This window comes from Mixophyes fleayi, chromosome 5 (assembly GCF_038048845.1).
Source record: "Mixophyes fleayi isolate aMixFle1 chromosome 5, aMixFle1.hap1, whole genome shotgun sequence".
NCBI classification, from domain to species: Eukaryota; Metazoa; Chordata; class Amphibia; order Anura; family Limnodynastidae; genus Mixophyes; species Mixophyes fleayi.
The window spans coordinates 210,506,089-210,532,172 of NC_134406.1; the positions used below are offsets into that span (position 1 = coordinate 210,506,089).

The following is a 26,084-nucleotide window of genomic DNA, read 5'->3' on the forward strand; positions in this document are numbered from 1 at the left end:
TATAAATACAGGCACAACAATAATATAGGCTGATGGTCAGCAGCCAATGAGTCACTAGGAGAATAGGTGCTCTGTGGTATACAACGAGAGGACGGAGGCTGTCACTATGAATTACTTTGGAGATGGTAATGGAAGTACTGGAGCAGCAATAGTTCAACACAGCAAGAGGCTAAAGACTGACTGGAGTGGTGGAGGTAACTCGTAGTAACAGCTGATGAGTCCCAGATGAAATAGCAGCTCTGAACGGTAGTGATGAGAGAACTGGAGCTGTCACAATGAAGTACACTGGAGATGGTAAGTGAGGTACTGGAGCAGCGAAGGTTCAACACGGCCAGAGACTGGAGTAGCGGAGGTAACCCGTGGTAACAGCTGATGAGTCACAGATGTAGTAGCGGCTCTAAGTGGTAGCGATGAGAGAACCGGAACTGTCACGATGAAGTACACTGGAGATGGTAAGAGATACTGGAACAGCGATGGTTCAGCACAGACCACGAACTGAGAGCAGACTGGAACAGGCAAACCACAAGGCGAACAGGAACCAGAACCACAGGCTGCAGAATGTGAGCTTGAAAAACAGGCATCAGACAGGTGAATCGAGGAGGTTTAAATAGTGCTCCAGAAGTGCTTAGCCAATGAAAAAGAGGGAGGAGGTCCTGAAGTGCAATAGGCTTGCACCTGCACAGATCTGAATATATCTGAATGAATGAACTGGAGAATGTCTGATGCTGGGACATGGCAGTTTCCAGATGAATGGACTGCAGGTAACGAGACAGGTACTATCTGTGGGACTGAAGCATTACAGGGTCTGACCAAAGAGAGTTGGATTCCACTGGACTGGAGCACAGGCGAGTCCTGTGTTTCTAAGAGAAAAGGCAGAAGCAGTGTCTGGCCTACGAAGAAACCTAAGTAATAAAAGTACTGATTAATAATGTGTTCAACCACTAGATTGAAAGTGGCCTAGCTGCCCACTGAATCGAGTGCCAGAATAGGGGCTATGAGTTTGTTGTTTTCTTTAAGCAAGTGTTATTTTATTGATAATTAAAGTTCATTTAAATTCCAAAAGTCTGAGTTTACCAGGTAGAGTGACTGTTGTGCACTTGATCGTCAACCAAACACTGCTACAATTGAGCTATTCTTTTAAGCAATTCCTATTTGTCACACTTTAAGCTGGGAAGTTTGGATTCCTGTTCATTAGTGAAGATTGGCACTGTCACAGTCAAGGCGTGGAGTTTTACAGACCCCCTAGTCTTCACCAGAAATCACCATAAGGTGGTATGGACTTTGCTGCTGGGAGCCCAAAGCTCATGACCCTCTAGCTGCCACCTGACATGACTAGCTAGATAAAGATGTCAGAAGGGAGGCACCAAATCAATATGCAAAAGCATTGAAGGTTGATGTGACAAGCGAAGTCGGGGTCAAAAGAACAGGTTCCAATCGAGAAGCCATCAAACTCAATTCACAGAAATTATTAAACTGCAAGGAAAGCCAGAACAGGAAGGATCTGAAACTCTGGCAGTGATTACTGCACAGAGTGGGGTTTAAATAGCTGAGAGGTTTGTCATGTGACAGGAATCACTTGACTGAAACCAGGAAATGATGTGAGAGATCACATGACTGCAAACTCAGAGAATCAGGTAGTGCTAGAAGCAGAGGGTGCTGAGATCAGTAAGTAAAAAATGGATACTGGCGCTTGCGTGTGACTGTTATGGATATAATTTATATATTTCCTGAATATTCTATATATGAATGGGGTCCAGCAGTTTTGTTTTTGTTCCTCTATTTGAAAAATAAAAAGTGTTTTTTAATATATCTATATATGTCATGGTATATATTTAAGAAAGGGTTTTGTTTATATTTTTTGGGTATTTTGTTTTCTACCACTGGCAAATCTTTAATTCTTATCTCACCAGTTTAAAATAATGTGAACAAACAGTTTATTTTAGCTGGGCATAGCATTCTATTTATTGGAATTAATTGAACAGAAAGCAACATTCATTTAAACATGACCATTGGTAGCATTGTAGTGTTCAAATCAAGCTATTACATACATGCAAATATAATACAGTAATTAAACTTTTATATTTATAACAATTTAATGATTAAATTGTTAGGTTTACTCCACAGCAGACAGATGAAACTAAAAATAAACATGATTTTCTCATGCAGATCCCTAATAACACTTTTAAGAATAATACTAGAGCACACTCTGGTGGTGTAAAATATACAATAAAAGTTAGTAAATCAATGAATACATTAGGAATTTACAAAGTAATCCATTGTCTACTTTATCAAACTGTAACTTCTATGTAACATTAAATGTCATGTTTTGTTTCATGTAAACATATAATAACATTTTGGTAAAACAAAATACATATTACACTGGCATAATAGTTTCAGATGCTTTATTTAAAGACATAAACATGGTTTTTCAAAGTGAGATTGTCCACATAGTGATGTTCTGAAGTAATGTTTAGTGCAGATGTCCATTAAATGTAACCAGGAGTTGCCAGTCTCAATTATAACAAATAGTTATCACAGAATTGGTGGAAAGGTGGGGTAGACATATACAGGGGCTTAGTACAGCACTACAAGAAGACCCATGGACACTTCCCTACATAAGCACGCTGTTATTGCTTCCAGCCATCTCTCCTAGTGCTCAGTAAAACGATAAGAGATGCAAGCAGCAGATATCTATGATATCTGCTGCGATGCTACAATCATAAATAGCAATTTTGTGTTTTACAGGGGGGAAACCTTTGAAAAATAGGCTCCCTAGAGTGGGAGGGGTGCTGTAAGCAAGGAACCAGGTTTTTGGAAAGTGTCAGAGCTGTTTGTCAGTCATTGCACATGCGCAGTGGCGTGGAGCTTTCTTCGTTCACTGCAGAATGCCTGTTCTCATGCTGTAGCTGTCGCTGATAGGACTGCTTCTGTCAGTTATATCATAATGTTACAGATTGTCACAAATCTTTCGTTCTGCATAGGTTGTAGTCATAAAGTAAAAGGGTGCTATGGGTGAATCCAACAGGTTTCACCTCTTGCATGAGGCTTGATAATTGAACCCATAAGGAATATGGCCGTTTAAATAGCCCTCCTCTCGTCCTCTGATTGCTAGTTCATTAGGGATGGACAGTGATGTCATAGGGCTCGTTCTTGTAAACAAACAAATACTCCATTTGTACAGGCTCTTTGTTGTGTTAATTCTGTGAATACATTCTCACATTGAACTATTGATTTTGATACAATATTGACACATCACTTACACTTCTTTGATGTATCACATATGTGGATAGTATTATAGGCTGATTAATAGCATATCTCACTAGAATGCTCTGTGCATTGTAAAACAGGCATTACACTGCTGTATGTTGTATATATGTCACTAGAATGCTCCCTGCATTGTATATTGCCCACTGGAATGCTGTCGGTATTGTATATTTGTTACTAGAATGCTCCTTGTATTGTACAGAAATGTTCTCTGCATTGTATAGAGATCATTAAAATGATCTCTGCTTTTCCAGATTGTAGGTGTTGATTTTGATTAAAGCTCTTTAGCATAACAATTGTTAATATATTTATTTGGCTATATAAATCATGCTCACATTAGAGAAATCAGGCTTGCACTGCTTTTGTTATGTCCATTGTGCTATTAAAAGTTGTCAGCCAGCCCCTGAATCCAATTATATTAATAAAGACAATGCAAAGAAATAAAGAATACAAAATATATTCTGCCCATTTGATTTAGTGAGCTTTTACAAAAAAGTAAAATTTACATTAACGATGCATGTAAAACTAGGTTAGGGTGGACCAAGATGATTGTTAGAATTTGACAACATAAAAGTATTCTTAAACTAGTTCACTACATAAATCGGAAATAAATTCTAAATCTACAACAGCATTTGTTGATGAAACAATTGTAGCAATGAATGCTGAGGAAGCATGGGTTAAACTGCTTTTGGGTCTTGCATGACTGCTAAAAGTTAGCCAGTCAGCTGCTGGGGGCGTGAAACTGTCCTCTGTTTAATCTGCATATGAGGAAGATTAAACACTCTGCACTCAAGACTGTACAAGTCACTGCTGCTTCTTGCTTTGTTGACATTTACTTTTTTCCTTTTGCAGAACTGAATGATTAAACAAAAATTATGATAAAAGGAAAGATTACTGATCTTACAGTGACAGATGTTCGGTTCCCAACCTCTCTGGGTCACCACGGCTCAGATGCCATGGTAAGGAAAACAATCAATTTGTACTTTGAACATATTACTAATCCTGTTCCCTGTCTCTTCAGCCACTTCTCTTCTGCACTTGTAGTTATCCTATTATAACAGTGGATATGTAAAATAATGTAAAAAGTGTTTTGGAGCAATATATTCATGCAGTCAATACGCTAGAGAATAATAAATATCTCTGCCGCTATACAGTTGATGCTTACAATTGCCCCTGGCTATCTGGTTAGAGAGAGACACTGGTTTGAAATAAAGCATCTCTGCTAACATTGGGAGTCTAGGAGGGATTTTAAAAATGGCTGCCAAGTTTTTAACAGAGCACATGGTCAATAAAAAAAGCATGGTGCAAGAGCTTATGATATTTTTTTCTAAGGAGAGTGTGCCTATAAACACTGATAGCTCCCAGGTATTGTTACACACAAGGCTCATTTTATCTCACAGAATTTTTCTCATGTTAAGATTTGATTTATTTACTATTTACATGTATCCTTTTTTAAAAGTGAACAACAATTAATTGACTCTTGACTTGTTACTGTACTTTGCTTTCCTATTCTTGAGAAAAGTAATCATTCACTGTCCTAGCATTAGTCTAATGCTAGGACAGACAGCCAAATACTTCAATCAACCTTGTACCTCCAAACCCTTTAGCCTTGTCCACATCTTTCCACTACCATCCCTGCACTTTTCCTGTTGTTTCTGGAATGTGAGATATGTTTTTAACAAACTTGCATCCATTCATGCCCAATTTGTTTAGAATTCCTCAACCACATTGTCACTACAGAAACCTGGCTTACCTCCTCTGACACTATGTACCCTACAGCTCCCTTCTGCAGGGAACTGTCCCTCAGCCACTCTCCCAGAGCCAAAAACAGACAAGGTTGTTGAGTAGGCATTCTGCTTTCTCCATACTGCGTCTCACAAGTCATGCACTGAAACAATCAGTCTATTTTCTCCACTCCATCTTCACCCAGGTCTAGTTGCCAAATTCCTTGACAATTCTGATGCCTGGCTCAATTATTTTTCTATCCTTTTCCCAACCACCTCTTGTACTCTGTGATTTTAACATTCCCATTAACAACCCCATAGGGTCTGCTGCCATAAGATGTCTTTTGCTTACTTTCTCATTTGGAGTTCATCTCACGCCCATTGTGATGGACACTCCGTTGAGCTTGTCTTTCTCCTGCTTCTGTTTCATCTGTTTGTCCAACTTAGCTTTTCTGGTTTGCAACCACAATCTCCTTTCCTTCACCCTCACTTTAATTCATGCTCTCCCCCTGTAACCGCACACAAACGCGCACACAAACACACAGTAACACCTACTACTTTTACATCTTCACTAAAACTACTCTTATCTCTTCTAACTACACTGTCCTGCCCTGATCTAGCTGCCTCTTTCTACAACAACACATTCACTTCAGCCTTAGACAATGCAGCTCCAGCCACCACATATAGTCTTCTGCAATCAAAACCTTAACCATGGCACAGCAAACAGACCAGCTACCTGCAAAAGTGCTCCTGCCTTGCTAAGGGCCACTTGAGGAAAATTCACTCCAACGCGATCTCTCCACTATAAATTCATCTTTTCATCTTATAACTGCTTTTTCACTTGCAAGCAAACTGTTATGGACTGGAATAATATCAGGCCTAATGGGCGGTTCCCACAATGGCCTGTGCACGTGACTAGCTGAGTCAGGATCATACAATGTTTAGAAAATAAGAACACAAGACGGTGGGTCTGCTTAATAAGTACTTCAATGAACATGAGCATAATAAGTACATATCAACAAATGGAAACAATGCAGCAAAGTTTTGTACACAGCAGAGATGGGGAGTATGATGTTCAGGATACCACAGGGGTCCGGTAATAGTAGAGATTTCACTACAACATATATGCAAGATAAGGAACTGATCACCGCAGAGTGTAGAAATAGCAGCATCAGCGGAAAAACCTCAGAAGGTATCAAATAAGTTCTTGTACAGTAGTATAGGTGAGATGGCAGTTCAGAGTATCACAATGATGAGCATCCGCACACTTGGCATAATAAACAAAGTCTTGTAAATTGATGCATAGAGATACTTGCAAACAGAGTCCCAAAGATGGTGCTACCAGCACTTGGTTGATGAAGCGGGTTCACCCACAGGAAATCCAACAGGAGAGTTCAGGAATACACAAGGATTAGACAATGCACAGAAGTCCATGGAGACAGGCTAGCAAACAAGTTGCACTGACAGTGAGCAGGTGTCAGTGCTGAGTTTAAATAGAGCAGGTTTGAATGGCACGCCCTGAAGTGAGTCATGTGATCCACAGGAGAACAGAGCAGACAGGAACAGTAGCAAACCCATTTCCTTTCTTTATTATCCACCCAGTCTTCTAATCCCTAATGCTTCTTTGCCATCTTAAAAATGCTTCCCTGCCCACCTGCATCACTTCTTCCTTATTTCCTCACAGCATGATTTTTGCCACTTCAAAAAAAAAATCAACATCATTCAACAGGATATCTCCTCATACCAGAAGCAGCATATCCATCTTCTCATATACTCCCCAATCTACCCTCAATTCATTCTCCCCGAAACCGGAGTTTCTGCACTTATTTCCACTTACAACCTGCCCCTTCAACCCTACTCCCTCTCAACTTCTCTGATCCCATTTCCCCACTGCATGCTCCCCTCCCGCTCTCTAGTTGACCTGGCATTTTATTATCCCCCTTTAAATAGTTACTTAACTGTCCAATCCAAAAATACATTCTCTTGTCTTCACCTCTCACTCCAAATACCACCCTATTTTTCTTCTACCCTGTAACCTCTCTCAACTCTCTGCATTGGGCTTCCACCCCAAACATTCCAGGAGACTCTCCTTACACAGTAATCAGTGATATACTTACAACAAAGTCTAGTGGTTGTTTCTCCATATTGATCCTCCTGAACCTTTCAGCAGCTTTTAACACTGTGATCACCCTCTTCTCCTTCGCATCCTTCAAGCCATTGACCTTTGTGACACAAGACTTTTTTTCTTCAATTCCTGCCCAACCATTACTTCAGCATCTCTACTTCTGGCACATCTTCCCTTCCACTCCCATTATCTTTTGGGGTCCCACGAGGTTCTCTTAGCCATTTGATTTTCACATTGTACACCTCTTCTCTTAGTGAACTAATTTGCTCATTTAGCCTTCACCACCTCTGACATCTAAATGTACTTCATTGTCTCTCACCTTTCCCTGTCTCTCCTATACTGTGTATACAATTTTCTCTCTGCTGCCTCCACATAAATGCCCCAATGCTTCCTAAAGGGCAACATGTCCAAAACTGAGTTTACCATCTTCTCTCTTCCTAAAGTCACCACCTACCTCAAATCTCCCTCGCCATCAAGAATCCCAGAGCCTTGGTGCCACACTTTACTATGCTCTCTGCTTTACTTCTCATATTCAGTCTCTCTCTCAGTCCTGTTGCCTCTACAAAATATTGCTAGAATATGCCCTTTTCTTGCCCAAGTTGTAACCAAAACTTTTATGCATTTTCTCATAATGTCCCACAATAGGTACTGCAACCTTCTTCTATCTGGCATTCCCCAGGTCCATCTATACCGACTTTAATCTATCCTAAATACCATTGCAAGATTGGTCTTCCACTCTTGCTGCTTTACATCCACTGTACCACTCTGCTAATCCCTACACTAGCTCTCCATATCCTCCAGAATCCAATTCAAATTACTTACTCTCACCTACAGAGCCCTCAACACATCACCCCATTTTACATCTCAAACACCATCTCAAAATATTTTCCCTAATGCCCTCTTATGTCTACCTATGACCTGCGTCTTGCCTCATCTCTGATAACCACCTCTCACTTCAGCCTACAAGAATTATGCTGTGCTTTTACACGCTAATGGAATTTCCTGCCACATCTGATCTGTCTCCTCTAGATTTGAAATCTTTAAATGCTCTCTTAAAGCCCACCTCTTTATTAGAGCTTGCCCTACTCCCACCTATACTTCTCACACTTGTACACTCTCACAACTATTCCAATCTCCACTCTGAGCCTCACTCGCTCCTCTTGTCTGAGAAATGCCATTTTCATACTATATTGTAAGCATTAGCAGTGACCCCCTACCTTTTGATTTCATGTCTTTATTTATTTTGTATACCTTGTATGTCCCTGTTTTATGTAAGCCCTGTTTTCCTCACTGTACATTGCTGCAGAGCACTATGGTGCTTTACAAACCAACAACAAAAATAATAAATATGTATTATATAAATACAAGCCATATTGTTTTACGTTATAAGTCTGAATTCAATGTTTTGCAAATTACAAAAAAAATGAATGCTAAGTGCAGATTCTCAAAAATAAAACAAATAAATCTATCTTTCAATTTCTACCTGTTCAGTCAAAGCTTAGACTGTTTTCAAGGATAAACCAAGCTACTATTTAGATTTGTAAGGGAAGTCATTTTAATTATGGTGCAGTACTGCAAATCTTTCGCTTCATTGGCAGTCTTAATACCTACTTACTATGTTAGGTCTCCTCTCTCCTTCAGTCGTTCATCTTCATCAGTATTTTCATGCATAAGGCAGTGAGGACAAAAAAAAAGGAGAACACTTCACACCAAGTGTGGCAAGCGGTACATTCTGGGACTGGCCTATGCCTGGTTTACACCTTAACACCTGCACAAAAACAACTCATGTTCCCATCTACATCCACCATCTCAAATTTTCCTCAACTCAACAACTGACTCACACTTTCACCTAGTAGTTCTCGCCTGCTTCAGTAATTCAACAGTCAAAGAACTCCACCAAAAAACAAATAAATAATTGTAAGCTCTGGATCCACTTGTATGGGGGCGGTGGTGTCCTGGGATTTGAGCTACAGAGGCTGAAGATTCATCTACTGTAGTAGGCTACACAGCACTGTCTTAAGTGCAAAGCACATAAAAAAGTACTTAAAAACAAAATTTGTTATAACCTCTTTTCTTAATATAATTTAAACCTTTCATTTCCTTTATTAATGGGGTTGCATATCTACGTACCCTCTTAAGATCTTCTATGTCATTCTTACAGAGAGATGCCCAAACTGTACCCTATATTCTAAATATAACTACTGTCTTATATGATGATAATACATACTTGCCAACATTTGTTCTTGGGCTTCTGGGAGATGCCGGGGGACGTGGGCGTGCAGGGGGCGGGGCGCCGAAATCGCGTCATTTTGGCCCCGCCCCGTGACGTAATGACGCCAAACGCCGCGATTCCCGGTGAATCACGGCGTTTAAACCGAATTCTTCACTAGGACGTGGGCAGATCAGGGAGATTGCCACACTCTCCCGGGAGTCCGGGAGACTCTCGTGAAATGTGGGAGTCTCCCGGACATTCCGGGAGAGTTGGCAAGTATGTGATAATACTGTGTTTCCATTATTTGAATTTATCTCCTTTTTATGCAGTCCAGGATTGTATTTGCCTTTGCAGTTGCTGCCTGGCACTGTCCTTTTGCATCTCAGATTTCCCCAATGTTATTCTATTTAATGTATAGCCCTCTTTGTGTTGTAGCATAGGTATTGCCATGGCCTAGTTGCATAACTCTACATTTATTTACATGGAATTTCATCTGCCATTTCTCTATCCTACTTTCCATTGTGTTGAAATATTTCTGTAGCAAGTTACCATCCTGCTCTGTGTTAAAAATCCTTAGCTTAGTGACTTCAGCAAATAGAGACTTACTTTCCAAGGCAATCTTCAAGCCCATGAAAATTAGCATATGCTCCATTAGTTTAACTACCCCCTTTTTTAAAAAAATTAATTCTCTTTATTTTCACACTTTGTATAACAGACACCATTGCAGAACAAATACAATTAAAGAAAACAGCATAACACAAATATTTGTTCCATCTTATATCCTATCCAAGGGCTTTAGATATAACAAAGCGGTTTTTCTAATAATGGTGTAGAGAGGGAGAGATTAGAAGGAGAGCCTGAAAGAGAGGGAAGGGAAAGGTACATGGGGGGGGGGGGGGGGGTAACATTTCACATTTACATACTGCCCAGAATGGGGGAACAGTGTAATCTGTACCATGGGGTCCATGTCTCGTGAAATTTGGGAAGAGTGTCATTACGGACGGCTGTGATGTATTCCATGGACGAGATGAGCCACATTCTATATATCAATTCTGGCTTAGTAGGTGGAAGTGTCTTTTTCCAAGCTCGGGCTTTCAATAGTTTACAGGCTTAACTAACCTGAAGTATCAGGCGGTCCATTGGTTTGCTTATAGATGGGGCGGCTTTGTTGAACAATAAAATTGCGGGATCTCTGGGGATATGAACTGCTGTGAGTTGGCGGAGGAGGGTTAGTGCAGTGTTCCACAATGGTTAGATAATGGGACAGTCCCACCAGATGTGTAACTGAGTGCCCTGTCCACCACAGCCTCACCAACACCTGTCTGATGTTGTTGAGAAAATGCGATGAAGTTTAGTTGGGACTAGGTACCATCTCGAATACTCGTACTTTATAAGCCTTTTCCATGACACTCGCATTGATGGATGCTTTGGCCACTTGTTTCCTGATTGCTGACCATCCCTCGCTGTCCAGTGTCAGCCCAGGGTCCCCCTCCCATGCCACTTCGTGGGGATCCATTGGAGGTAAGTTTAGCTTGAGGAGGAAGCAGTATGGCATTGATATGTTTCCTTTACGCCCCACTGAATAAATACAGTTACGATCAAAGGGTAGTAGTTGTCGGAGTTTTTTGGTATATGTTTGTGAGTGAACAAAGCTACAGATCTGTAGGAAATGCAGAGATGTTGGAAGGCTATGTCTTGCTGATAATTCTGTGAATGTGGGCGGGCCAAATGTCATTATGTGGTGAAACAATCTATTTTTCTTGATTTTCAGGGTGTAATCACGGACTCTATATTACCTGAAAGGAACTGGGGTGTCTCCATATTGGGCTCAGAAAAGAAGGATATGGGGCCAATTTAAAGAGAGTGTTCACAGAATCCCAAATCAAGAGAGTAAATCGGATCGTGGGACATTCATATGCCGAGGCGGGTCTGTGTGACTCGGACAGCCGGGGTAGATCGGAGCCTCCAGGGTCATTGCGTTCTCAATATCCACCCATTTTCTCAAACCCAGATTAATGTGCCATGAAATCACATGGTGTAATTGGGTAGCGTAGTAATAGAGAGGAGAGGGAGGCCAAGTCCTCCCTCGTCAGCAGGTTTCGCCATGGTAATGCGTTTGAGCCGGGTCCTCTTGCCTCCCCATTTAAATTTCCCACACGCCGTCTGCAGTGCCGTCAGAACAGAAGAGGGAACTCAGATCGGTAGTGTCTGGAATAAGTATAACAGACATGGTAAGTTGTTCATCTTTACTGAGTTAATCCTACCTGTCCAATAAATATATAAAGATTGCCATTTGTTTAAATCTCAATCAATGAGATCAACCAAAGGGGAGTAATTAAATTGGTACAGGTCAGAGTGGTGCTTTGTAATTGCTATGCCTAGATAGCAGATTACTTGTCAGTGCCATTGAAATTTGAATGACTCCTCCAGGTGAACTCTACGTTTGGCAGGAAAAAAGAATGCCATTGCCTCAGATTTAGTGTCATTGATCAGTGTCATTGATCAGTGTCATTGATCAGTGTCATTGATCAGTGTCATTGATCAGTGTCATTGGACAGCCATCCATAACATGCCAGTTCAGAGAGAAGGTTAGTATGAAATATCCAGGAGTTGGACAGAGTCAAAAGCACGTCATCTGCAAACAACGTTATTTTATTTTAATTAGGTCCTAGTTTGATTCCCTAGATATTTATGTTATTACTAATTGCTGCGGCTTAACTACCCCTTTTTTCTTCTATTCTTCAACCAGTTCTCTAAGCATTTACATATATTTTCCCTAGACCTAATACTTGTCTACCAGACTGTTTTGTGGAACAGTATTTAATGTTTTCCCAAAATCCAAATATATCACACATCAATTGCTCTATCGCGATCCAGTTTGAAACTATAATTTTGTGGGCATCATGGTGGCACAGTGGTTATGATCACAGAGTTGGGGAAATGAGCTTGTTTCAAACCATGTTTGCATGGGTTTCCAGTGGGAGCTCTAGTTTCCTTCCATAGTCCAAAAACATACTGGTAGGTTAATTGGTTTACAAAATTATCTCCAGTGTGTGTTTCATGTGACAGAAAATGTAGACTGTAAGTGCCAATGGGACAGGGACTGATGAAAACTAATAAATATTCTATGTAAAGCGCTACATAATAGGTAGAGAGTTGGGTATGAAATCCTGACAGAAGAAATTATGACACTTATCCTGCTGACATGTGAATGCTAACATTAAATGAGCAATGCCTGCGGGTCCAGTGGCTATAGAGCGTCCGGATCCATCAGCTCAAAACAGTGTTTAAAAAAAGGTTATAAATAGACCTCTGTATTTATCTTGTCCGCATTTTTATGTCAGCTGGATAAGTGTTGCGATTTCTTGCATCGGAAATTTGAACCCCACCAATATGTAGGTGCTATATAAATAAAGGATAATAATAATATTTTTTAGGGATGACCAATACATCATGAAAATACGCTGACACTATGTTCTCTAATTATTTACTACACAATATTTCAAAATGTTATCCTTCAGCATCCCTTCAAGTATTTTACCCACAACTAAAATCAGGCTCATAGATCTATAATATCTTTGTTCCAGTTATTTCTCTTTTCAAACATTGGTACTACATCTAATTTCCGCCAATCTTGTGGCATTGGCCCGGTTATGAACGTGTCTTTAAATATAAGTAATAGTGATGTATCAATTACTGAAGTTCCAAACATATGGGTAGATGCCATCTGAACCACATGCTTTATTTGTTCTATTCTTGTTTATGCATAACCACAACTCATTTTATGTTCAACAGGTATCATTGTACAATTTGCTCCTCCTTTGTGAATAAAGAAAAGAAACAACTAAATGATCAACTTTATCTTTGTCTACTACGGCGGTTCCCAAACTGTGCGCCGCGGCTCCCAGGGGTGCCGCGGCGCTGTCACTGGGGTGCCGCGGGCCAAGCATTGAAAAAAAGAAATAACACAGAAATTTACCAATCTGTCGGGCGCCGGGACCCAGCAGACTCCTCTCTCCCGCAGCTGTCACTGAATATCGACGTCAGTAACAAGCTGCTGCAAGAAGAGGAGACTGCTGGGTCCCGGCGCCCGACAGATTGGTAAGTTTCTGTGTTCTTTCTTTTTATTCTATGGCTGGCGCGCGGCAGAGGAGTGAGAGGGAGCGTGACAGTGGGGAAGAGAGGGTGACAGCTGGGGCAGAGAGGGTGACAGCTGGGGCAGAGAGGGTGACAGCGGGGCACAGCAGGACAGAGGAGGGTGACAGCGGGGAACAGCAGGACAGAGGAGGGTGACAGCGGGGCACAGCAGGACAGAGGAGGGTGACAGCGGGGCACAGCAGGGGCAGAGAGGGTGACAGCGGGGCACAGCAGGGGCAGAGAGGGTGACAGCGGGGCACAGCAGGACAGAGGAGGGTGACAGCGGGGCACAGCAGGACAGAGGAGGGTGACAGCAGGACAGAGGAGGGTGACAGCGGGGCACAGCAGGACAGAGGAGGGTGACAGCTGGGGCAGAGAGAGTGACAGCGGGGCACAACAGGACAGAGGAGTGTAACAGGGGCAGAGGAGGGTGACAGCGGGGCAGAGAGGTTAACAGCTGGGGCAGAGAGGGTGACAGCGGGGCACAACAGGACAGAGGAGTGTAACAGGGGACAGAAGAGGGTGACAGCGGGGCATAACAGGACAGAGGAGTGTAACAGGGGAAAGAGGAGTGTAACGGGCAGAGGAGGGTGACAGCGGGGCACAACAGGGCAGAGGAGTGTAACAGGGGCAGAGGAGTGCGACAGCTGGGCAGAGGAGTGCGACAGCTGGGCAGAGGAGTGCGACAGCAGGGCAGAGGAGGGGCTCAGCGAGGCAGAGGAGGGGCACAGCGGGGCAGAGGAGGGGCACAGCGTGAGAGGGACAGTGGAGGGGGACACAGCGTGAGAGGAGCAGTGGAGGGGGACACAGCGTAGGAGGGGACAGCGTGAGAGAGGGCAGAGGAGGAGGACAGCGTGAGAGAGGGCAGAGGAGGAGGACAGCGTGAGAGAGGGCAGAGGAGAGGGACAGCGTGACAGAGGGCAGAGGAGGTTGACAGAGGGCAGAGGAGGGGGACAGCGTGAGAGAGGGCAGAGGAGGGGGACAGCGTGAGAGAGGGCAGAGGAGGGGGGACTTCGTGTGTGAGGGCAGAGGAGGGTGGACATCGTGAGAAAGGGCAGAGGAGGGGGGCATCGTGAGAGAGGGCAGAGGAGGGGGACAGCGTGACAGAGGGCAGAGGGGGCAGTGTGAGAGAGGGCAGTGTGTCTGGATGCAGAGGGGGCAGTGTGTCTGGATGCAGAGGGGCAGAGTGTCTGGATGCAGAGGGGGCATTTTTGCATACAACTAAATAAGTATTTCTGTCCTGACCTAAATACTTATTACAATTTTTTGACCCAACTACTTCTAAAACAGGACTGCTCAATAATTGTTTTGGAGGGGTGCCTTGAAAAAATTTGGAGACTCTAAGGGTGCCGTGAACGGCAAAAGTTTGGGAACCACAGGTCTACTACAATTAATTTTTCTACTTGGCGGCCCACTATTTATTTATACTTTTTTTTTTTTTTTTTTGCTGTTTATGTACTTGAAAAAATATATTGGGACTGACCATGTCTTTAGAAATCTATTCTTTAGCATCAATCTTTGCTACGCTGATTTCCTTTTTACATAGTTTGCTATATTTGTTGTAGACCATAATGGTAACAGTATTTATTTAAAATGTTGCAACTGTGCCTAAATAATTCAGAAGACGAATTTGCTTAAAATTAAAACATGCATTTCATGATGTATTGATTGTAATGAATTTTGGTATAATACACAAGTGATATTAATATATGCATAAACTCCTGCAAATAATATCTGTATGAGTTTTGATGTGCCTGCTTATAATCTGTGTAATTACTTCAGAGTTCATTAGGAAAATATGTGTATTATAAGGACTAATGCACCCTATACAGTAAATTATTACGGATATTAAAAAATCATCTTAGAGTTCATGTATAAAGCACAGGGCTTTTATGGTCCCAGAACTCATTGATGACTTCTTACATCCATATAATTTACAGTAGGGAGTGTATTATCCCTTAAATATTACATTCCCAAATATGTATGCTAATTGCATAGAAATATGCTAACATTTTGCAAATCAACCACAGAATTCATAAAATGATGTAAAATAAATAAAATGCTGGCACATCAAATGGGACAAACGTTTCATCCTAGCACTAATATAAATGTGTGAAAAAATTGAATAGAACTTTTATTGCATCTTCCTTTTCACTGCATTACAGCACACAGACCCTGATTACTCTGCAGCTTATGTCGTCATAGAAACTGATGCGGAAGATGCTTTAAAAGGCTATGGTTTAACATTTACTTTAGGAAAAGGCACAGAAATTGGTAAGTTGATGTTTATATATTTGCATGTAGTGTGTTGCTTATTTCTACTCAAACAATTTCATACAATATGCCCATTATGGACCTATCAGAAAAATTGGGGTCTTCTATAACCTAATAAACAGGGCATCCCACCTCATTCTGGTGACTACAATATAGTCCACTTTGATGGCTAGTATACAAAGCAAAGCCCATTCTTGTGGCAACCTGGGCCAAATCAGGTGCCTAGTATGCATTGTAATCCATTCTGGTGATTAATATACAAAACAGAGAACATTCTGATGGCAATTGTACAGCGTAGAGACCATTCTCAATGCTACAAAGCTGATTCCCACTCTGGTGTCTAGTATGTAAAGTAGACATCAATCTGCCGACTAGAAAAAAGGGCTGTTAGTATATAATGCAGTCCTCCAATCTGCTGGGTAGTGCATAGTGGACCTTCAGTCTCTGGTGCCTAGGATTATGATATAGCAGACTTGAAATCAATGGTGGCTAGAGTACAGCTGAAATTAAGTCTGGTGACAAGTGTATAGACTTCCAAGTGATGGTGACTAGTATATAGCAGATCTTCAATATTTGGTTGACAGTATTGCAGGCCTCCAATGTCTGTTGACCAGTGTATAACAGATCTCTGAGCTCTGGTGACCAGTGCATAGCATATCTCCATCCCCCACCTCCAATGACGCACTGTCCACTGCCTCGCTAGGCCACTTGCTTAGGGGAAAGAGCCATAATTAAAATCTGTTTGACAGCTCCATGTACTGAGTGGATCATATTGCCAGCTATACGTAATTGATGGTTCCTGGGGGCAACAAGCATGGGGCAGAGCAGGAAAAGGCTGATCTCCCAGGCCCTATAAGCCCAGCTTTATCTCCCTGATGACGGCCTTGTCTATGCCACATTAAATTTAGTCAGAGCGATTACCACTTTGAGATAATTCAACTGTCAGTTTCCAATGATTCTCCCAGCAGCATCAGAATTATATATGGCTCAGTACGTTGGCAACTTTATGGGTATGTCCAGTATATAATGAAGACACTGTCAGTGTCATTTAAAAAATTAGCTCTCTCCTTTGGAAATGCCTCATCAAACGCTCTGCACACCATCTGTTACAGTTATTTCCAGTGAAGTGTAGCACCTTTTTTGTTGACAACAAAATACTATAACATAAGTACAAACTTGGATGCTACAGCATCACACAACAACCATTCAGACACATACTTTCATCCAATGTACATTGCAATATACTGATACATGCCAATTGCTGATTGGTTGCCATGGTCATTGCTTTGTCAAAGTTGTAATTTATACAAGTAAATAACCGCCATAGACATCAAACAACATAGTGTCACCTATAGGCTATGAGAGGGGATATCATATAAAACCTATATGTAGGAAAGTGAAATATTAAATATGTTTTGTCGGTTTTGTCATTGAAAGGCAACATTTACTTCTAGCTATAATTGAAAAGTAACTACAACAGAACAAGTAAATGAACAAATTGCAAGTTGCACTTAGTCTTCTTCAGCTCTCTGAGTACACTCTCAGATAAAAGGGGAAGTGACTACTAACATGAACTGTAAAAAAGTGTCATTTGAAACAAAAATCCGTCACAATGCACAATGTGTAACTCTTCTAATGCTTTCTTTGTAAATTGGAAAGTCTAAAAATTGACCTGCCTTCATACATTATCAGTGTCTGATTCAATACATTACCTGATTAAGAATCTGAGACAGATTCAACCACACCCTGGGACTGCTAACGTCACGCCTAAAATCCACACAGATATGCTCTCCATCTACAGGGTCAACTTATTATTATGCGTATACACAGCAGAACACATTTTGATGGCTAGTATAAAAAAAAGAGCTTATTTTGGTGACTACTGTGTACAAAGCAGAACATCTTTAGGCTGACTAGTGTACAAAACAGGCCCCATTCTGGTGGTAAGCATAGAAAACAAAGAACACAAGAAGAGCAGCACTGAAGGTGTGAAATAAAAGTTGGTGTTCAAATTTAAAACCTACTAAAAATAGAAAACAAAGTAAATTTTAATGGCAGATATACAGAACAAGCACTGGCGGATCCAGTGGCGGGGATTGAGACAGCAAAGAATCCTGTCTAGTTACTCTGATTGTGTGTTAAATCAGAGCAGCCAGGCACCATACACTCTGCATGTCTGTCTCTGCCAGCACAGACCTGCACATATCTGCAGCCATTCTTAATTGTTAAAAGGGCCCCCCCCCCCCTAAAACAAAATTCTAGATCCGCCCCTGAATACAAGCCACAATTTTTAGGACCGCTATAAAAAACACATCCCAATTATGGCCACCACTTTAAATACAGACCACCATTTGGTGGTCACAGTCACCTGCTGGCTTTGTGCAGGGAACCCCTTGTGCAATGGACAAAGGAAGGCTGCCAGAGTCCGGTGACATTAACTAATTTCTCTAGATATGAGAGAAAACACAGTGTGCAAACACAGTGTAAGTAATAATGAAGTGCTAAAAAAATCAACACAGTGGACCCTGCCACCAATCCCAATTTGCTTTTCATTAATTAGAGAGATGGCTCTTGTACTTCTCACAGAAAAGTGACAGCCAATGTTTACAATGTAGACAGGGGGCTGTAATTTCTCTCTCTCTTACCTACTTGTCAGCACAGCCCTGTTATCTGTAGCTTACAAATGTTACTTTGTGTCTTTATCTGTACTCTAATTACTTGTTTGATATTATTGAAACTCAGACAGTTCTCTGTGGGAATGAGGACCTTTGAGTAACCTTTTACTTATACTCCATTGGTGAAAGATTACAGTTGCAGAGCAGTAGTCATACAATCCTAATCTCATAGGCACAGAGAAATCTATAAAATATAATGTCTATAAAATATATCATTGTCACAAAGCAACCATTGTTTATAGCTTTTATAATGTTACTGAAAAATATTTTAGTCAGTAATAACGAACTAATTGTCTAATTAATCATATTGTTTTTGAAGTGGTATGTGCTGTGAAAGCTCTCTCAAGACTCGTGGTGGGAAGAACTCTTGAAGATATTGTTACCAATTTCAGAGCATTCTACAGGCAACTTACAAGCGATGGACAACTCCGATGGGTATGACTAACTCTTTATGACCAAGATGAGCATTTTCAAAATGATACCATTACACAGTTGGCTCATTCCACATTTGGCCTTAAAGAGGATCCCAAAGGTTAATGAAACAAAACTCAAACTTGACGATTGCATTGCCAAAGTTTGCACTTCTCCAAAAACGGCCATTTCCACTGAGAAATATCATTTGCGCAGAATTATCATTTGCTGCATATTCAATCATCTCTCATTATGACCTTAGGAACTATCTTTATCTCCCTGGCTCCCCAACATCTAAATTAGTTTTTTTTTTTTTATTAGGCAGTGAAAGGAGTGTCTAAAAGAGTTTCTGTATAGTAAATTACTAGCAGTGCCCTAGATTAGTTCATTGATTGTTTGTACACTGCTAAACAACATGCTATGATCACAACGGCTGCACTGTAACCTGACCAAAAGTAAATAAATATATTGCCAAAATCGTGGAAGTGGTGTATTTCAACTGCTACTGGCATTAGAACCAGGGTGTTAGCTTCAGAAATATGCCTGGATAGCACAGTGGCTTAGTGGCAGGGCCGGATTAGGGGAATGAAGGCCCCTGGGCTAAGGGGGCCATCATTCCCCCATGAGCCCCCCCCCACCCCGAGATCCGCCCGCCACCCTTCCCCAAGCACTTACCTTTTTCTGTTCTCCTCCTGTCACTGTAGTCCTTCCGCTGTATGCTCCTTACTGAGGAGATCTTGTGAGAGTGAGACTCACGAGATCTCCTCAGTAAGGAGATCACTGAGCACCTCAGAAGGACTACAGTGACAGTGCTCAGCAGCATTGATCAATAATGCCGCTGAGCACTGTCAAGGGCCCCCTGGATGTCCGAGGCCCCTGGGCTGTAGCCCAGTTAGACCTTGGGTTAATCCGGCCCTGCTTAGTGGTTAGGATTTCTGCCTCATAGCACTGGGGTCAATTCCCGACCATGACCTTATCTGTCTGGAGTTTGTATGTTCTCCTCGTGTTTGCGTGGGTTTCCTCCAGGTGCTCCGGTGTCCTCCCACATAACATACTAGTAGGTTAATCGGCCGCTATCATATTGTCTGTGCGTGCGTGTGTATGTTAGGTAATTTAGAATGTAAGCTCCAGTGGGCAGGGACTGATGTGAGTGAGTTCTATATACAGCGCTGCGGAATTAGTGGCGCTATATAAATAGATAATGATGATATCTGAGCAGAAATGAATAGGATTCAATATGAACAGAGGAGGTCATTTACAAAGAGCAAAATGGCTGCTCTACAATGCAAATACAGTTTTGGGCCTGTTGTGTGCCTCCACTAACACAAATGCACTGATTTACACCAGGGCACTTCCATACACAGTGCACTGTGTCATTAAAAATATATATTTTAAAAATATGCAGTGTGAACCCCCTTTCCCCAAATCGTCAACCAGCCCCAGCTCTAGACTGAGCTGATTTCCTCTATAAAAGGATGACCTACAACATTGGGTCCAGGGCCTGATTATCCAATAGGCTGAATAGGCTGCAGCCTAGGGCACAGTGCTTTTGGGGAGGGGGGGGCAATATTTTTGGAGGTGTGCAAACATGTGACAGGGAGAATCGTTGTTTTCCAAAGTAAAAGAGAAAACCTAAAACAAAAATGTAGTAAGGTTTTCATCTTGGCGTATTCCCATGGTAAAGGCTGAAGACAATGATTCACCCTTGGGCGGGCACTTAAGGATAAACGAGTAATAGAGACAAAGATGGTGACAGGCAGAGACGGGACAGCCCCCCTCCCCCTTCACGTGTTCACCCTAAAGTAGTGCTCGTTTATGCCTCTGTTCTGCTATACAGTTCTGATTTTAATGATAACAAAATTGGGAACAAAGATTGCTGTGACCCTTTTAAAAAGCCAAGTGGAGCTGAGTTTCGAAAACATGGGAACATAAACAATGGTGTGGGGGGTGGGGGGTGAAAGGAGCTGGATTTAAATTAAGGACAAATAATTTTTTACCTACAACACATTAGCTTGATGTAGAACGTGAAGGGGCGCCATGAATGTGTTAACCTTAACAAATGGTAGGACTAATACATAAAAATGGAAATGAAACCATACTATTAATTAATACTTGGTTGTCAGGAAGAAGTCCAAAGGCGACTGAAGAATATTAAGATAAATAAAACTCCGGGTCCAGATGACATACACCCAAGGGTCCTTATGGAGCTAAACTCAGAAATAGCTAGACCGCTATTCTTAATTTTCAGAGATTCAATCTCATCAGGCTCAGTACCAAGGGATTGGCGAATAGCAGATGTGGTGCCATTGTTTAAAAAGGGGACGAGATCACAACCAGGGAATTATAGACCTGCAAGCCTGACATCAATAGTGGGGAAACTACTGGAAGGTATTTTAAGGGATAGTATTCAGGATTACATGGTGCGCAATAAAATTATTAGTGGGAATCAACATGGATTTGTGAGGGATAGGTCATGTCAAACTAATCTAATAAGTTTCTACGAGGAAGTTAGTGGGAACTTAGACCAGGGCAGCACAGTAGATGTGGTCTACTTAGATTTTGCAAAGGCCTTTGATACAGTGCCACACAAGAGGTTGGATTACAAAATAAGGGAACTGGGTCTAGGAATCAACATTTGTACTTGGGTCGAAAACTGGTTAGAGAATAGGGAACAGAGAGTTGTGATAAATGGAACATTTTCTAATTGGTCAAAAGTCTTAAGTGGACTACCTCGAGGTTCCGTGCGGTGGCCACTCCTTTTTAATATATTTATTAATGACCTTGGTGATGGTTTAGAGAGAAAAGTTTCTATTTTTGCAGATGAAACTAAACTCTATAAGGTAATAAAATCAGAGCAAGATGTAGCTTCTCTACAGAGGGACTTAAATAAACTGGAGGATTGGGCGGCCAAATGGAATATGAGGTTTAACATAGATAAATGTAAGGTTATGCATTTAGGGATCAAAAGCAAGATCGCAATCTATAAATTAAATGGAATTAATTTAGGAGAATCTATAATGGAAAAGGATTTGGGAGTGCTTGTAAAGAGTAGACTTAGCAATAGTGCTCAATGTCAAGCAGCAGTTACAAGGGCAAGTAAAGTATTGGCATGCATAAAAAGGGGCATAGATGCAAGAGAAGATAATGTAATTTTGCCACTGTATAAATCGTTGGTAAGACCTCATCTTGAATATACAGTACAGTTCTGGGCACCACTCTGTAAAAAAGATAATTTGGAACTAGAAAGGGTTCAGAGAAGGGGCGACAAAATTGATAAAGGGTATGGAGTCATTAAGTTATGAGGAAAGGTTAGCCAGTTTAGGCATGTTTACTTTATAAAAGAGGCATCTAAGAGGAGATATGATTACTATGTACAAATACATTAAGGGTCAATGCAGAGAACTTTCATGGGAACTTTTTACCCTAAGGACCATACACAGGACAACTCTATTTAAAGCTGGCTCTGGCACCAATAGGGTGCCAGAGTATCTAGGTCTACTACCTATGCTTCAGCGCTCCTATTTGCTTTCCAGCATCCTGTCTGCCCTTCTGGATTCTGACCCAGCTTTGCCTGACTCTCTTTTTGGATTTCCCTTTGGTCTGTCTATATCTCCTGGTTTGAGCCCTGGCTTCCTGACTCTGCTTCTGGCACTCATTTTCAGTGGGCATCAAGCTTACTTAGTGCATGACCTTCACTGTGTTTTCCAGTGCAGTAGTGGAAATTCTCCCTCAGGCTTTTGAAGGAAGCCTGGTCAGGTCACTGTGACATTACTTATAAGCCAGAAGCTAGCATTAGGAAGTAGGTAAGCTATATCACTATTACAAGTAACATTTCACTGCACCCATCAATCCAGTACAAAGTTGGTGACAAAAATGTAGAAAAAAAAAAAAAGTAAACAGATATAGTCCCTGTTTAATACAACCAACACATCAAGATCATGTTACTCAGCCTCAGCATTGCTTTTTTGCACACAGATGTGACATTTGATTTTTAAATGTCACAATGGCAGAAAGACGAATGCACAGGGGTAGACATAGGAGTATATATTTTTTTCATTAACATTATTGACAGATAAAAAAAAGCACATTGCACTTGTGTATGCATTTAATATGCATTTATTATGAGTTTATATGCATTTAATATACATTTATATGCATTTGATATCAAAGCCCAGTGTCCTATTCATTTATTACCACCCCGTTCAACTAAATAAACTGTTCTGTTTTTGTTCTAAAATGCTGCTCAGCTTAGCCGTTTTTATGGCTTGAGTGTGAGGGAACATTTAATGTGTGTTTACAAATGCATTTAAACTGCATTTTTAAACATACGTTGGTACCGAGTCTTGCTAGATTTTTACCCACAACTTAATATCCAGTCACATCACTGAGAGAAAATGGAGTTTGCGATCCCCATCAATCTCATGATTCAGGTTATAGCTGTGGCAGCTCTTTTATTCACAGAAGAGTTTTAGCCAGAAGGCAGAGTAATAGGAAGAATTGGCTATATCCTTTGCTTTCTCAATGACTGACCAAATTCCATTTCAAACTATTGTATATAAAGCTGAGGAAATACATTTTTGAGTTTACTCGGATATATGTCAGGACCTTTGATGAGTTGCTAAACCGTCTACATCCTGCACTGACAAAGCAAAATAATCCGCTAAGGCACAATATAATTCCACAAATACCATTGTTACATTACATTATGTCCAAACACCTCCTTCTAATGTATTTTCATCAACCAATGTATTTTTGATTCCCCCAACCACAGTATTTTCACATTTCTAGGTGCACTCTCCTTTCAGTTGTATTGATGGCTATCATAGATATTGCGCCAGTTTATTGCAATTCATGTAAATACCTACGGCAGCACTGCCAATTCAAGTGTTTTCCAGTATTCTCCAATAGGAGGGAAAATATTACATGGTAAATTCAATTTACAACCACCAGAGCCACTACTAATAACCAGTCAGCAAATTTCCTTTATGTATATGTAACCAGTGAGGCTTTTGCGCGGTCTAGAAAGTTACCCTAAACGTGGGCTTGATGTTCATTGTTGGGTATTCCATTATCGACTCGCATGGTGGAAAGCGCCTAGGGGAATGGTCGTTCGACATCTTCAGTAAGGAATAGAGATTTCTATTGGCAACCATTGTGATGGATATAAACTGGATGGACTCAGAAATCAAGGCACCGTGGGCTTCATTCATCTTTCATCTTTGCATATCTTGCATGAAGTAGCTCTGTGCATGCTCAGAAACGGACATTACACCAATGAGCGCAATTGCATGTAATTCATATCTGAACGCAAATTAATCTACTGCCAAAGACTTCAAGGGCGGAATGACAGAAGGAAGGGACGGATGAACGTAAGCAATGTACACAGAGGGTCTGCCAACACAGATGCAGCCGATTCAAGGCCTGGGTTTCTCTTAAGTAAGTGTAAGTGCTGACTGATAGTGGTGATTGTCACAGCATTGTCTTTGTTTTAAAAACTACATATATGAGTGCCACTAGAATTAGCATATAATAGCTTAGAATTTGTATGCAAGTAGAGACACTATAGAAACGGATTGTATTTACAGTTCAAATTAAGAACATCCTGATTTATGTATTTAATATAAAAAAATAAACATTTAAACACATATTTTTATTAATGATTTATTATGAGTTGGTAATTTCTTTTATTATTATTACTTTTTTTTCTGGTGGGACTTCATATTATTTTTATATATCCTGCAATCTGTTCTGTCTGTCTACATATGACAAGTACTGTTTAGACAGAGTGCACTTATACCCAGATTCAAATGGAAACAGATCTTGAGATCCACTCAGATTTGAATCCGGACGCACATACACTCAAGTTCTGTGTTCATTTTAAAAATGCACTTTTGCGTGTAGGTTGCATTCAAAGATCAATCGGGTCCCATTTACTTCAAAGAATTTGTATAACGATGGAAAAATGTGATTGGAGAGGACTGTACGTCAAGTGATATGTTGCAGACTATTTTTTTGCTTTGTGTTGTATACCTGCATAGCCTTAAAGACTGTGAAAATCTGGACCAGCATGGCCTCAGAAACTCTCTGTTATATTCCTGCATTGACTCAGAGACTGTTTTATATTTCCTGCATTACCTTGAAAACTGTGGGATCTGCACAGGCATTACATCAGAGACTGTTCTATTCCTGCATTTTCTTTTGGCTGTGATTCTTTCATGTAATACTTCAGGGCCTGTGTACTACAATAAACTCCATATTGTATTTGCTACAGTATCAACTTGTAATTCTTGTGATTTTCTAACACTATGTGGCAGATTGTAAATGCTGCCACTATTAATTGGCTGCACACTGCAATAGCAGCAACCATGTTTCTTTATTGGGACCCCCCCTTTTATCTCAGGGGCTCTTGTTTATTATTATGGGGACTCCTTTCCCTTCTTGTGGCTCTCTGAACTTGGGGACTCCTTCCCCTCTTTATATGCAGCCAAGCTCTGAAGTAATTTCTCCCCGAGGTAGTTTCTCTGTCCCATTCCATTCCTTATTCTATCAGTTATGATTTACTCTGGCCCCTCAAGGCAGCAGGCCACAGATCCACTCCAAACCATTCCTGATATGTCTTCTCTGGATCCTAGTGCAGGGTCCCTACATACAGTCACTAGGAGGTGTGAATAAAAATTGCAGAGGAGGCATTAAATATACATTGTCATATATTATAATAAATATTTACAAATACTGTTTTCCATAATAAATATCAATTACCTTTTTAGTCTTCTCTGATTTTGGCAAAGAATTCCAATCTGGAACTAAGGCTCCTCAAATGGCTTTCAAGCACTTAGCCTTCTTGCATTTATCATAATGGAGGGGTAGGGGGCATACTTACTCCCTATCTTTTGGAGGGGAGGTATAAGTGACGGGTGTGGGGTGTGTGACGCATGAAAGCTTAACATCAAGGCCTTACTTCAAAGGAAGTGATGCGGGATCAGAGGGGTTGGGTACGTGACCTCGACTACCACAACGCTGACAACCGTTTACCTGACTTCAAAATTTGCAAAGTTATCAATTACGAAACACTGCTAAGTCTGAAGATTTGATATCGCCACCAGCCACAATCGCGAGGAATGAAGAAGCCGGCAGCAGAAAGTCACGTGACTTTCCAGGACGATACTATAATTAGGGGTGTTAAGGAAGTAATGCAAGGAGGCGGCGGATGTACAAAATTTTATTGCAAGGCTTCTACTTTGTAAATCTGTCGCCTCCTTGCA

General features: G+C 41.1%; 1 protein-coding gene across 2 annotated transcripts in view; it reads left to right on the forward strand.

The window, feature by feature from the left end:
- Nucleotides 1-1,614: 1,614 nt before the first annotated feature.
- Nucleotides 1,615-26,084, forward strand: part of ENOSF1 (enolase superfamily member 1) — a 56,996-nt gene continuing 32,526 nt past the window's right edge. Inside the window, exons 1-4 of one of the 2 annotated variants that reach the window (XM_075213382.1) lie at nt 1,615-1,665; nt 4,117-4,223; nt 15,628-15,736; nt 18,731-18,846. In XM_075213382.1, the coding sequence (XP_075069483.1) occupies nt 4,140-4,223; nt 15,628-15,736; nt 18,731-18,846 (309 nt within the window). In that variant the 5' untranslated portion in view covers nt 1,615-1,665; nt 4,117-4,139. Of the gene's footprint in view, nt 1,666-4,031; nt 4,224-15,627; nt 15,737-18,730; nt 18,847-26,084 lie in introns of those variants that run through there. The other variant, XM_075213383.1, reaches the window with a different exon arrangement.